Genomic DNA, 14513 nt, shown 5'->3' with positions numbered 1-14513 from the left:
AATTTATGAAGAAATTACTCCAGGAGTTCATCAGTGGAGTTGGCTTTTCTGCACTTTTTAAATGACTCATAATAGAGTTTAATCAACTCTTGGGCAGGTCTAATGAGCTGCCAACATGGATAGTTCTCCTGGAATAAATCACTGAGTCTCAGAGCTGCACGACGTCACAAGCTGAGGGATTCAAACCTGTTGCATGGATCTGAATGGATCTGAGGAATGCTGCTGAAGGAATCACCTGGAGCGTGGTCAGGGCAAGGGTTCAAGTCACCCAGCCCAGAAAAGATGGCTCCAAAGGGACATTAGAGTCACTTCCAGTGCCTAAAGAGGCTCCAAGAGAGCTGGAGAGGGACCTGGCACAAGGGATGGAGGGACAGAACAAGGGGGAATGGCTTCCCACTGCCAGAGGGCAGGGTTGGATGGGATACTGGGAAGGAATTCTTCCCTGGGAGGGTGGTGAGGTGCTAGAATGGAATTTCCAGAGAGGCTGTGGCTGCCACATCCCTAGAAGTGTTCCAGACCAGGTTGGACAGGGCTTGGAGCAACCTGGCATAGTGGAAGGTGCCCCTGCCAATGGCAGGAGGTTGGAATTCAATGAACTTTAAGATCCCTTCCAACCAAAACCATTCCATGATTCTCCAGCCTCTTCTTGTCCTTGTCCTTCCAACCCAAGAGTGCAGAACCCACACCTTACCCAGAACTCCCATCCTTGTTGTCCTACATCTCTGTCATCAGTTTGTTTCCCTTTGGAATATCCCATAAAGAAGCACCAAAGCCACCCAATGTCCCAGTTTACCTCAATTCCATGTCCATCCCTACCTGGTGCAGACAGCCACTTTCTCTGGATCATGGATGTAGGGGCAGTTCTCACCCCGATTGCACTTCCCAAAGCGGTTGTAGTACATACAATATTCCTTCTTTTTCTTCTTCTGCTTGGCTTGACGGATGATGGCCAAGCTCCGCTGCACAGCGCGGCTGAAGGAGAAAGAGGGACAGGGTGAGGGAAAACCTCCAGCTCCAACACCATGATGACATGGAGAAAACACATCAACAGCACCTGAAACCACGGAGGAGCCCAATTTTGAACAGCAAAATATTCACAGAGTTCATGCTCATAAACTGTTAAGTATTTTCAATTTTTGGCCAATTTTACCCCGAATCATTAAAAATCTGAAATGTAACACCAATGTCACCACTGAGATCCCTTCCCACCTCCATATCTCTGATTCTCTCCTCGGATTTTATGGCGTGGAGAGAGATTCCCACACTTTTGGGGGAATATAAGGTGAGGAAGGAAACATCCTCTTCTCATACAGCACAGGATGGCAAGGCTGAATTACTTGGAGGGCTCTTCAGCACATGTCCCACCAGCTGGGCTTGATGCTATTCATGGCCTTCAAGTGGGCACCTGCTTGTGGACCTCAAAGAACGAGGACCTACATGACGGCCACAGAACAAAAAGTACCCCCAAAGAGCACAAAAACTCCTTTTTAATTGCCTGATCCCACTAGAAGCTACTTAAGGAGATCAGAAGTTGCTTAGCACACGTTTTCCACGAGCTTCCAGCTGGAGAGGGAATTATCCAGCAACTCTAGGGATGTGTTGGATCAGGTGGAAGAGGGGAAGTGTTGAGATTCAAGTGGACACAAACCATGGAGGGCACACAGATCTCTCTGAGCAGATTATTTGGTGGTAGAGCAGGGTCAGCTCCACTTTTCAGAGGACACAGTGCATTATGCGTGAAAAATACAGGTTCAAAGAACTTATTTTTAGAGGAAATGCATATTTTTACCTCTGTAATTGTTGCTTGTCTGCAGCTCCTGGGTTAAAAGGAGGTGCAATGCCAAGTGCAATGTCATGGATGTGTGTTGGGTAACCTTGAGCACAAATCCAGGCTGGGTGGAGAATGGAAGGAGTGAGTCCAGAGGATGCCACGGAGATGCTCCAAGGGCTGGAACCCCTCTGTTTTGGAGTCAGGCTGGGAGAGCTGGGAATGCTCAGCCTGGAGAAGGCTCCAGGGAGACCTCAGAGCCCCTTCCAGTGCCTAAAGGGGCTCCAGGAGAGCTGGAGAGGGATCTTGGACAAGGGATGGAGTGTCAGGACAAGGGGTAATGGTTTCCCACTGCCAGGGGGCAAAGCTAGATGGGATATTGGGAAGAATTCCTTCCCTGGGAGTGTAGGGAGGCCTTGACTGAGTTTACAACCACCTTGAAGTACAAGCTGAGGAAAAGCAGCAGCCAGAGCTTCACCAAATCATCATCCAGTTCAAGAGATGTTCCTCAAGCTCCTGACTCCCTCCTGAGCATAATTCCAGAGATGGAGCACATCATTCCTGCTTTGCGTGAGTACAGACCTGGCGATGTATCGGCACGTTGAGGATCTGCTCAGGCCGGGTGGAGAAACCCCAGGACTGGGAGTGGAGTGCAATCTCAATGCTGGAAAGAGAAAAACACATGGATCACTGCTTGGAATGAAGAAACTTTGCAGGAATTCACCCAGTCCTCAGCACATTCAGTCCACAAAAATGATTGGAGGGATGGAGTCCCTCTGCTATGAGGAAAAGTTGGGAGAGCTGGGATTGCTCAGCCTGGAGAAGAAAAGGCTCCAAAGGGACCTCAGAGCCCCTTCCAGTGCCTAAAGGAGCTCCAAGAGAGCTGGAGTGGGACTTAGGACAAGGAGCTGGAGAGGCAGGACAAGGAGGAATGGCTTTCCAGTGCCAGAGGGCAGGGATAGATGGGATATTGGGAAGAAATTCTTCCCTGGGAGGGTGAGGAGGCCCTGGCCCAGGTTGCCCAGAGAAGCTGTGGCTACCCCATCCCTAGAAATGTCCAAGGCAAGGCTGGATGGAACTTGGAGCAACCTGGGATAGTGGAAGGTGTCCCTGCCCCTGGCAGAGGGTCAGAACTGGATGACCTTCACTTCCCTCCCAGCCCAAACCATCCCATTATTCCATGATTTCATTTAATCCAAAGCTCAGAGCTCCCTGAGCACCGATGGGTGAGGATTAGGGACTTCCACACCTCTCCCAGCACCTCTGGAGTAGCTCAGCCAGAAGTGCTCCTTGCCAGCCCCAAACACAGCAGGAATTTTTCCCCTCAGCACCCAAATGAGCCAAACACTTCTCCAAGCAAATCCCACGCTTCCACTATCAATCCAACAAATTTCCACGCTTGGCTTGGCCGCTCCCCACAGCCTGCTCCCATCCGTACACGCATGGAATTAAATCATCCTTGACTGGTGCAGGGAAGAATGAATGGGAAAGAAAGGCTGGGTTTCAGTTTTCCAGGTGGGATGAGAGCAGCTCAGTCACTCACCTGCCAGCCCGGGCGTGTTGGGAAGTGAGCGAGTGGAATTTGATAGCGCGGCACCGCGAGCTGTCACTCGGCTGCCGGCGTCGGCAAAGCCCCATCTGTTCCCTCTGCACATCAAATTCCATCAACGGGGCACTTGAGCCATCACTGAGAGGGTTTTTTCCCCTATTTTATTGAATTCCTTCTTGTCCCAGGCTGTAGGAGCATCTTTTTTAGTGCTACAATAAATATTAGTCAACTTTGGGATGCTCCGAAGATGCCGCTGAAGCATCTCTAGTTAAGAGCAAGGCTGAGTTCCCAAATGATGCAGGGAGAAAAACCCAAATTAAAATCCAACCTTTGGGGCAATGGCTGGAGCATCCTCAGCCCTCTGGAATTCTGTTTAATACTCCTTAAAGCAAGCTCAGCAGGATGGCTAGACCAGGAATTGGCTCCCGAAGGCAGTCGACAATCCCTCCAAATATTTAAAATTCAGGGATAAAAGTGGAGACACAGGGATGAACACCTTCCCATTAAAGCAGCCTAACAACCACATCTTGGAATCAGGGAATCATGGAATGGTGAGGGCTGGAAGGAAACCTTAAAGTTCATATTGGCTAGAAAGAAGGAATCACTGAAGAGATAAAGAGAATAAATAAAGAGACAAACAGCCTCCTGCCAGTGGGTTGGAATTTTTACAGAGCAAAAACATATCCATGGAATGATTTTTTGGGGTATTTTTCCCCAGTTTTATCTTCCAGCAAGATGTCATGCTATAACATGATGTGCATTTCCCATTCCAGGAATTAACTCACATCCCAAAGGTAGTTTAACTATCCAAGATCTGGACCCATCCACAGCAAAATCCACGTGAGATGCATCCAGGTCTGGCAAAGCATCAGCCTGGAAGGTGGCAAAGAAACCCTCTATCCACATTTTCCCACTCCCTAATTATTCACCCTATGTGCAAATCCTCCCCAAACTATTAGAAAACTACCCAAATATTTCTCAGGGAGGAGCCAACCCATGAAAACTCCATAATTATACATTTCACCATCCATTGGGATTTATGGAAAAAACTCAGGCTCTGGCACAAGGGTATTTTTGGAAGCTTTTGCACTGTGGAAGTCTAATTACAAGTATAAGCTTTGTGAGTGTCAAAACAGCAAAGAAGTGGGTGCAGGAGAGGGGGTTTAATATTCCAGACTTTTCAGGAGGTCCAAGGAGCCTAAATTTGGATTTTATTGAGGTTGCTAACTTGAAATTCCCAGCTGGAGTCACTACAAGAGCTGTGCATTAATAAATACATTATAAATAAATATTCCTGGCAGTGGAGGCTGTTTTATTGAAATTGGGGTGAAATTGGGACATCAAAAGACACTGGAAAACGGGATAAGGGTTAAATTCCAACACCAGGAGCCGAAATTTGCTGCAGTCTGGCCTTAATGAAACAAAAAGCTGAAACTATGCCCCCAGGGCTCGACTTTGGGAGCCTTGTTTGCTCCAGACAAAACACTGGGCACGTCCCAGTCCCAGATATGTCCCGTTTTTCTCCTCAATTGCTTCCCAAGCCAGGACAACACTGGGATGAAGCAGTGCTGTCGGATCAGGAGAGCAACTCCCACATCCTTGGTATCACCAAAACCCTATGGAAATTTAAGGAAGAGCCACGGCAAGTTCCTCTCCTGTGCTCCAAGGTGGTAGGAACAGAACAGAGGAGGGGGGAAAAAAGCAGGAAAATAAGAAAACCTGCCAGGGAGAGCATCAAGAACTGCACATTAAGGGCTTTTGAAGCGACTGTGCGCAGCACGGCAGCATCAGCCGGGTTATTTTCCACCCTGCGGAAGGGACAGGTGGATTTCTCTCCCCCTTTCCCAACGATTCAGTCACTTGGAAGAATATCATCCGCAAGGAAACCCACAGCCTGTGCAAAAGGGGGTTGTTCCTCTCAATGCATCATCCCAACCCGACGCTGGCAGCTCCGGTGGCTCGCGGTGAGAAGTGATTGTTGTTCCCAATCCAGCCGGGAGACTCTGCGCGTCTCTCCGGAGGGAGAGGGAGCTGTCATGTTCATTAAATGCATGATTACAGCTATGATTAATAGCAGGGGCTACAGCCTAGCTCCTTCTTTTTTTCCCTGCTCCTCGGAAGGAATCCACAGCCAAGCGGTCCCGCGGTGTTTTCCGCAGCGTTCGGCTCAACGCTTGAAATTCCAGCTTTTGACAGAAAAGGGGAAAAAGGCACAGTTTCTCCTTGTCAAATAAAAAATGCTTAAAACGAGCGGGTTGGATGCTGCACCCCTCCACCAACACCCATAAATTAATGAACTTTATCCCTTTTCATATCCTTAATTACAAAACTCAGCTCAAGTGGGTCTGGGTCCATCTGCTGCATCCTGGTTTTTTTTCCATAACCCCAAAACACAGCTTGAGGCTCAAGGTGCTTCTCCTCCAGGAAAAGGTTGGATGAGATTTCCCTTGGCAGCTCAGGAGCTGCACTCAGGAGCAACATTTGGTGCTTTCCAGCATTCCCACATGGATATCTGGATGCTCCCATCCAGTCTAACACTCCTGCTCAGCTCCCCATCACCCAAGGGCTTGGGATGCAACAAACACACCCCGAAAAGAGCATTCCAAATATTTCTTTGCCTTACAAATTGGCTGCAAATATCAGTTAATTATCACCTGCTTAATTATTTAAGGACTTTACTGCTCCTAAGGCGCAGCTCAAAGATCAGGACCTCATCTCACAGAAAGGTCTGTTTGAACATCTGATCTAATAATTTACTTTTTTATATGGTGGAAAAGCTGTGGAATTTTGGATGTAGCAAAAAAAAAATAAAGGGAGAAATGCAGAGGTGGGGTGAGCCAGGGCCAAGAGATGGGCAAGAGGGTGAGGGCATAATTGGAAGGATGGGTGCTGAGGCTGTTGCTGCACATCTCTCATTCCACTGTCCCAAATCAAGGATAATTTATGGAAATCTTACATGCAGAGGGAAACAACCAGGGTAGAAAACTGAAATAGCCCAGAAAAAGGAGAAATTAAGAGCTGGGGTGAGCCAGGGCCAGGGGATGGACATGATGTTAGAATTGTTAGAATTGCACATTGTTTGAATGATGTTGAGTGTTGAGCCCATTGCTTCCCATCTACTCCCACCACCAAATCAAGGATAATTTATGGAAAACTTACACAGGGAGGGGAAACAAGCAGGGTAGAAAACTGAAACTGCCAAAAAAAGGAGAAATGCAGAAATTTGGGTGCGTCAGGGCCAAGGGATAGGCAAGAGGGTGAGGATGTTGTGAGAACAATGAGTGATGAGCCCATGATGAGCCCATTGCTGCCCATCTGCTTCCACTGTCCCAAATCAAGGACAATTTATGGAAATATTCCCCTTGGAGGGAAACAATCAGTGTAGAAAAATGAAACAGGCAGAAAAAAAGGAAAGAAATTCAGAGCTGGGGTGTGGTGGGGCCAAGGGATGGGCAAGATGGTGAGAACATTGTTAGAATGATGAGTGTCGAGCCCATGGCTTCCCATCTGCTCCCACTGTCCCAAATCAAGGGTAATTTATGGAAATCCTATACAAAGAGGAAAACAACCAGGGCAGGAAACTGAAAAAGCCAAAAAAAGGGAGAAATTCAGAGATGGGATGAGCCAGGACCAAGGGATGGACAAGAGGCTGAGAACATTGTTAGAATGATGAGTGTCGAGCCCATTGCTACCCGTCTACTTCCACTGCCCCAAATCAAGGATAATTTATGGAAATTTGTACCCATGGAGGGAAACAACCAGGGTAGAAAACTGAAATAGTCCCACAAAAGGAGAAATGCAGAAATGTGGGTGTATCAGGGCCAAAGGATGGGCAAAAGGGTGAGGTTGTTAGTAGAATGATGAGTGCCGAGCCTATGCCAAGCCCACTGCTGCCCTTCTGCTTCCACTGCCCCAAATCAAGGATAATTTATGGAAATTTTGCACACAGAGGGAAACAACCAGGGATTTGCCCAAGCAATGGCAGGCAGGTGATGAACTCCACTGGCCAGTGCTCCAACTTGGGGATGACCACAACAGGGTCATCCCATCACCCTGTTAGGTTTTACTCATCAATCCCATGGGTTTGGGATTGTTCAGTTCCTTATCCCTCCAGAGCTCAGTCCTTCAGCTCATTGAGCTCAATTCCTTGGGTTTGGGATTACTCAATCCCTTACCCCTATTGAGCTCAATTCCATGGCCCCTTCCATCTCAGTGCCTTTTCTTTGGGATTACTCAATTCTTAACCTCTTTTGAGCTCAATCCATTGGCCCCTACAATTTCAATCCCTTGTCCTTGGGATTGCTCAATCCCTTGCCCCTTTTCAGGTCAGTTCCATGGTCCCTTCAATCTCAGCACCTTGTCTTTGGGATTTCTCAATTCCTTAAATACTTTGACATCAATCCCTTGGCTCCTTTTGAGTGTAATCCTTTGGTTCTGGGATTGGTCAATCCCTTGGCCCTTTCACTCTCAATTCCATGGGTTTGGGATCGCTCAATCCTTTTATCCCTCAAGTGTCAGCATCACCACACACTTCCACTCAGCCTGTTCCCAAAAAACCTGGAAAAGGCTTCCTTAAACCACACCGGCTCCTTTAATAGATCCCATTATCATCCTGCCTCGCCCACCGCGGCCTCCTTCGGAAAGAGCCGAGCGATTCATTTTCCGAGTCTCTCCTTGGCTTTATTGCTGAACCGAAAGTTTTGAGGCTGCACTCGGGGAAATTTATTTCTTTAATTATTATTCATTTAAGTGGGTTCCGCAGATTCTGAGGATCAGCACTCACAGCTGCTGGGGGTCATTTATTTCCCTCACTGGACAGCACAAGTCCTCATTTCAGAGAAGACAACAGAAAAAGAAGGGATGAGCTGCTGCTACACAAGCGGAGATTTTCCTGTTTTCCTGCCCAATTGTCCCCATACCCCATGAAATGTCCCAGAGTCAGGTGGTCCCAAGTGTTTTATTAATGAAGCAGCTTCAATTAATGAAGCAGCTCTGGGTTGGATGTTGTATGAGCAGATGTGGGCGAGGAGCCTGGAGCAGGATGTGATCCCTGTAATTCCAGAGCTGAGGAATTGAACTCCTAAAGCAAAAGGGATTGAGCAATCCCAAGGCATTGAGATTGAAGGGGCCAAAGGATTGAGCTCAAGGGGAATAAAAGGATTGAGCAATCCCAAAACTATGGAACTGAGAGTGAAGGGGTCAAAGGGATTGAACAAGCCCAAAACTAAGGGATAGAGCTCAAAAGGAGCCAAGGGATTGATCTCAAAGGAATTAAATAATCCCAAACAAAAGGCATTGGGATTGAAGGGGCCACGGAATTGAGCTCAAAAGGGGAAAGGGACTGAGCAATCCCAAAATCAAGGGATTGGGATTGAAGGGGCCAAGGGATCCCAGAACCCCAAAGAAAAATGATTGAATTTAAAAGGGACTAAGAGATTGAGCCCAAAGGGGTTGAGGGATTGAAGAATCCCAAAATCAAGGGATTGAGCCCAAAGGGGCCAAGGGATCCCACAATTCCAAAGGCACTGAGATTGAGGAGCTGATCCAAAAAGGGGTAAAGGATTGAGGAATCCCAAAGATAAGGGATTAAGTTTGAAAGGGATATGGGATTGATTCATCAATCCCCAAAATATATGGGATTGTGCACAAAAGGGCTAACAGATTTAGTAATCCCCAAAACAAGGGATTGAGCTAAAAAGATTGGTAAGGGAAGGAGGAATTCTAAAAGCAAGCAACTGAGCTCAGAGACATTGAGGGACTCAGCTCAAAGAGACTGAACAATTCCAAAAAACAAAGGATCAAGACTGAAGGGGCCAAGGGATCCCTTAATCCCAGAGACAAGACATTGAGACTAAAGGGGAGATGGAACTGAGCTCAAAAGGGGTAAGGGATTGAGGAATCCCAAAACCACAGGATTGAGATTGACCAGGGAAAAGGATTCCCCTGTCCCAAAGAAAAGGCCTTGAGATTGAAGGGGCCATGGAATTGAGCAGCCCCAAAAAGAAGGGATTGATCTGAAAAGAGGAAGTGATTGAGGAATCCCAAAGACAAAGCACTGAGTACAAATGGGGTCAAGGGATCCCACAATCCCAAAGAAAAAGCAATGAGGCTGAGGGAAATGAGGTCAGAAGGGGTAAGGGATTGAGCAATCCCAAAGCCAAGTGAATGACTTCAAAAGGGGCCAAGGGATTGAGTTCAAGTGGGGTAAGTGATAGAGCAATCCCAAAACCAAGAGATTGAAGGTTTTGAGGGATTAAGCCCTCCCAAAACCAAGGGATTGAGCCTGAAGAAGCCAAGGAACTGAGCTCAAAAAGAGGCAGGAGACTGAGCAATCCCAAACCCAAGGATTTCACCTCAAGGGGATTGAGCACAAGGGGATCCTGGCACCAGCAACACCAAAACCAGCAGAAACCTGAGGAAAACAACATCCCAAATTTCCCTGCTTTCACACCTCAGTGCACTGGGTTGGTCTTGGTCTGTCCTCCACCAAATTATTCCTTATTTCTCCACCACTTGATCCCAACACATTCAAGGTGTGTTGAAGACAGAATACAGGTAGGTGGGTCATGGTGGGCAAACAAGAAGAAACTTGAGATGTTTCCATGGACCAGGGGAAAAGGAAAAGCCTGGCACATCCAAGTGAATCCTCTCTAACTCCCCTTAAAACACCAACATTAAAAGCAGAGGTGGCAGAGGATGGGTGGTGGCAACATTCCAATCCTAAATCCCTCCCTTCCTTCAGTAAAAAGCTGAGCAGCTCAGATGAGGAAGCATCATTCCCACAAGCACTGGGTGGCACTGAGACAACAGCAGTGTTGAGTATTTCATCATCCTTGAAAAACTGGGAAGAGCATTTGTGTGGCATTCAGCACTTCTAAAATTAGTTGGTAAACAGGGAGGCCAGAGAGCAGTTTCTTCCAGCACCGTGGAGATCTCCGAGTGTGGAGTTCTCCCACTGCAGCCCAAATCATGCCAGATCTAAAAAGGGGTACAGGAAGGAGGAATTCTAAAAGCAAGCAGCTGAGCCCAGAGAAATTTAAGGACTGAGCTCAAAGAGGGATGGGATATTGGGAAGAAATCCTTCCCTGGGAGGGTGAGGAGGCTCTGGCACAAGTTGCACAGAGAGGTTGTGGACTCCCCATCCCTGGAAGTGTTCAAGGCCAGGTTGGATGGGGCTTTGAGCAACCTGGGATGGTGGAAAGTGTCCCTCTCCATGACAGGGGTTGGAATGACATGGTCTTTAAGCTCCTTTCCAACCCAAACCATTCTATGAACTTCCATCTTCCCAACTGATCACTAGGAAACTGTTGCCCCAGAGTGGGGAAACTGAGTCAGGAAGGGACATGACACAGCAGGATGGAGACAGGGAAAGTATCTGGATCCAGGAAAAGACCCCCCCAGTTTTGGAAGGCTGAATTCAACCACATTTTAATTAATATGTTGTTCCTCTAGGATCAGAGCCACCATCATGATGTGTATGAGACACCCACTCAGGAGGACTTTAAAGCTCCTTTGGGAGCTTAGCAATCTGGGTACCTCCAAGGCTCTGGATTCTGTGGTCATAGAGATAAATTGAAAACACCAAAAAATAAATTCACATTGATGAAGGAGCCAGCTGCCATCTCTGGAGTACCCAAAGCCACCAAGGCTCCTATGGGCTTCCCAAGAGCTAAAACCTCAGCAGAGGGTAAGCAAATCATGCAGGTGAGGATTTGCTCATGGAAAAGCTGCCTGGACACTTGGAAAACCCTGCTGGAGCCAGCCCAGCTCACAGAGTGTAATTCCTCTCTCGGCAGCAGCAGCGGCTCGTGCTGAGATTGGGGTCAGGGCTGGTTTCCGGACAATGTCAAACCTTAATTTGCTTTCTGCTGCTTTCAATCTTGTATTTCCCTTTCCGTATTTCTTTGTGAAACTCTACATTGCCCAGGACCTTTTGCTTCTCTCCCTGATTTCATGGAAATTCCTCAACAGTCTGGAGAACGCCTTAGCAGCTGGAGAAAGAAATGAAGGAAAGGTTTCTTGAGAGCGGAGAAGCCCAATTATTCCACTTGTTTAATTAATTGCCACGTAGCAAATGCCTTCCACATCATCCTACTGCCGACTTTCCAAGACTTCTGCAAAGTGAAAAAATACATAGGTGCCAAAATACCAGTTATCCCAAAGGGAAATAGTTTTTCCATGTGTGATTCCGCATCTTTGTCTTGCACAGGGATGAGCAGTGAGTGTTTGAGCTCCAGGTTTTTTTCTCCATCCTTGCCCGAGAAATGAATTATGCCACATCCAAGCTCCCAGTCCAGCTGGGAAGGCAAAAAGGCTTTTTATTTCTGTATTTTATTTGCAGTTTTCCAGAGACAAGTGTGGAAGGCTCAGAAATCCTTTGGGAGCAGAGTCACACATGTGATGAGAGCAAAGTTCTCAGCAGCTGCACAGGCCATGGTGATGCTGTGATTGCTCCAGGGAGGTTTTTTTACACTCAAAACACCTCTAAAAACTTTTCCTGAGATTGCAGTGACACTTTCCTTGTCCCCAAGCTGTGTGCCCTCCTTGTCTCTCCACCACTACAAAGCCAATTGCAGAAGAACCATTGAAAACTTCTTTTCACATAGCTGCTGGTAGCCTCAGGATTGATCCCAACACAGCATAAGGATGCAAGGAAGTGCATCCCTAGGACCAAATCTTAACTCACCACCAGCATCCATCAATAAATCACCTGGGAATGCTATGATGGTGTGGATGGATCAGCCCCAGTGCCCAGCATTGGATTTTGTACTGTAGAGATAAAACCCCAACCCAATAAATCCAGGGAAAAAGCAGAATTATAACCCACTGGAAGTAAACTCCAAGCTATTAAACTGTCAGGAGCATTTCCCGTCTCTCCACTATTCAAAACACACAGAGCCCGGCACTGGAAGGGAAAGGAAAAGCCGTTTTTTTCCATCTTTTAAATAAACTTTGTCAAGTGTTGAAAACACAGAGCGTTGAGCAAACGTTCGCAGCCGATGAGAACACACAAATCTTCCGCCCTGCCAGGCCCAGTTATCCTAAGGCAAGAGGAATCTGTGGAATCCATCCTTGGGAAGGAGGATGAATTATGGGGAGAGATGAAAGATGACATGAAAATACTGATACACAGCGGTTCCTCGGGTTTTGTGGTTACAAACCCAACATGCTGCGTGGCAGGGGGAAGGAGGAAACAGCAAAATAAGAAATATCTTGAAAATAATAACTGATTTGGTTTGTATTTTATAGGAAATAACCTTGGAAGGGACATTCTGTCCCAAAGTTGGACTAATTAAACCCCTCTCTCTTAATGAGACCTCACTAAAGGACAAAGGAAGGAAAAATGGGGTGATCACATCTCCTCCATGCCCTGTCACCCCAAATTCCCCCAGGAAACCCCCATGAACAATTCCAATGCCTGAATTTGCAGAAATCATACCTTTGGCTCAATCCCTCTTCCAAAAATTCCACACTAAACTGGTGTTTCTCAGCTTGGACACAACCCAGTGATGGATATTCATGCACATCCCAACACAAAGCTCCTTCCCTCCCCTAATCCTGCCCTTTGTGGGTTTAAAACCACCCAGGATGCCTCATAATTCCCACAGGAATTGTGAGGCAGATAGTTTAGAAGGCTACATCTCTTCATCTGCTTTCCCTCCATATTTTGGCATTCAAGGCCAAGCTGGACCGAGCTGGGAGCAACCTGAGATAGTGGAAGGGGCAGGGGGATGGAACTGGATGACTTTGAAGGTTCTTTCCAATCCAAACCATCCCTCATTACCTTATTTTTAGCACCATCCCTAAAAATTCTCATCTCTGCTCCCTTTGTCCTTCCAGCCAAGAAAAACATCAACACAAATCCATTGGTTTTGCTATTCCCAGTTCAACTATCCCCAAAAAATCTCAATAAACCAATTAGGAAGCAAAAATATTTGAGAACAAGAAGAAATTTTAAAAAATACTTTAACCACTGTTAAAATCTGCTCTTTTTAAAGAGCTACAGTTGAGGCATCAAACACAGGAGGAGCTGAAACACAAATTAAATAGAAGTGCAATGTAAAGCTGGGAATTCATCAAACTGGGGGCATCATTCCATGGGTATCTGCAGAATGATCCTCCCAGGTTTTCAGGTCAATATTGAACATAATTTGATGAGCACCTCAACCTTGTGGTGCTGTTTGAAGTCACCCAAGACTTTGCTCAGGGTCAAAAAAGAACCAAGTTTAACAGCACATCTCCACAAGCTTAAGTCTGACATAAGAAAAACCTCAGTTTTCCTAAACGTTTGATTTCTCCAACATTACTTCCCTTTCAGAGCTACTGTAAAGCAAGAACAGCACCATGGGATGTCCACCATCTTCACATCTGGAATCCTACGAGGATGAGTCACAACACTCAGGCTGGAAATAAACAGCTAAAAACTGAACTCAATGGATTTTGGACACGAATTGGGACAAATTCCTGCTCACCTGCTCTGATGGGAGTTTTGGTGCTCAGGTCCCTGGCCCGGACAGGGCTGCTGGAAGTTTTGGAGAGTTTGTTGGCCGACACTCGGTACATGACCCCGCCGATGCAGCGGAAACCTTTGCTCCTCCAGCGCTGTTGCACGAGCTGAGATTTGCCACCTTGGAGTGAGGGTCGGGTTTGGTTTAGCAACAGGGATCTGCAGGATAAAGAAAGTCAAGGTCAGCAAAATTAGGGAAACATCACGAGGTGGTGCTGCTTCATGAGCAAACCACGGGATGAGAGAGTCATGGAACGGTTTCGGTTGGAAGGGATCTTCAAGATCATCTCATTCCAAATCCATTGCCATGGGCAGGGACAGCTCCCACTACAATGGAAGTGATGCAATGTTTTTGCCGTTGACAGAGGAAAAGCTCTCATTCCTCATGACTGACACCAAAAAAATTACTTCTCCCACCTTTGGCTTGCACCTTCATCCCTGGCACAAACAAGGAAATGTGGATGCAATTCCATGAGAGAATCAGCAAGGTGGGAGCTTCACCAAGCTTAGCGAAATTTTATGGAGCTCTACAAGCTTTGACATCCCTAGAAGTGCTTCAAAGCCAGGTTGAATGGAACTTGGAGCAACCTGACCCAGTGGGTAGTATCCCTGTCCATGGCACGGGTTTGGACTTTAAGGTCCCTTCCAACCCAAAATAGTCCATGAGTCTGTATTTTTGGTATCATTAT

General features: G+C 46.9%; 1 protein-coding gene across 1 annotated transcript in view; it reads right to left on the bottom strand.

Annotated features, from left to right (window-relative positions):
• LOC146420804 (zinc finger CCCH domain-containing protein 3-like) overlaps positions 1-13971 on the bottom strand; it is a 42018-nt gene extending 28047 nt beyond the window's left edge. The window contains exons 1-3 of the mRNA XM_085048008.1: positions 13790-13971; positions 2351-2432; positions 817-972 (exon numbers count right to left, since the gene is read on the bottom strand). Of these exons, the coding sequence (XP_084904134.1) occupies positions 817-972; positions 2351-2432; positions 13790-13880 (329 nt within the window). The 5' untranslated portion in view covers positions 13881-13971. The remainder of the gene's footprint in view (positions 1-816; positions 973-2350; positions 2433-13789) is intronic.
• Between the last annotated feature and the right edge of the window lie 542 nt (positions 13972-14513).

The sequence above is a fragment of the Lichenostomus cassidix genome, unplaced genomic scaffold, assembly GCF_008360975.1.
Source record: "Lichenostomus cassidix isolate B80296 unplaced genomic scaffold, HeHo_3.0 HiC_scaffold_773, whole genome shotgun sequence".
In the NCBI taxonomy this organism is placed as follows: domain Eukaryota; kingdom Metazoa; phylum Chordata; class Aves; order Passeriformes; family Meliphagidae; genus Lichenostomus; species Lichenostomus cassidix.
Note: the sequence above shows the minus strand (reverse complement) of the source record. Positions and strands in the feature narration are given on the sequence as shown.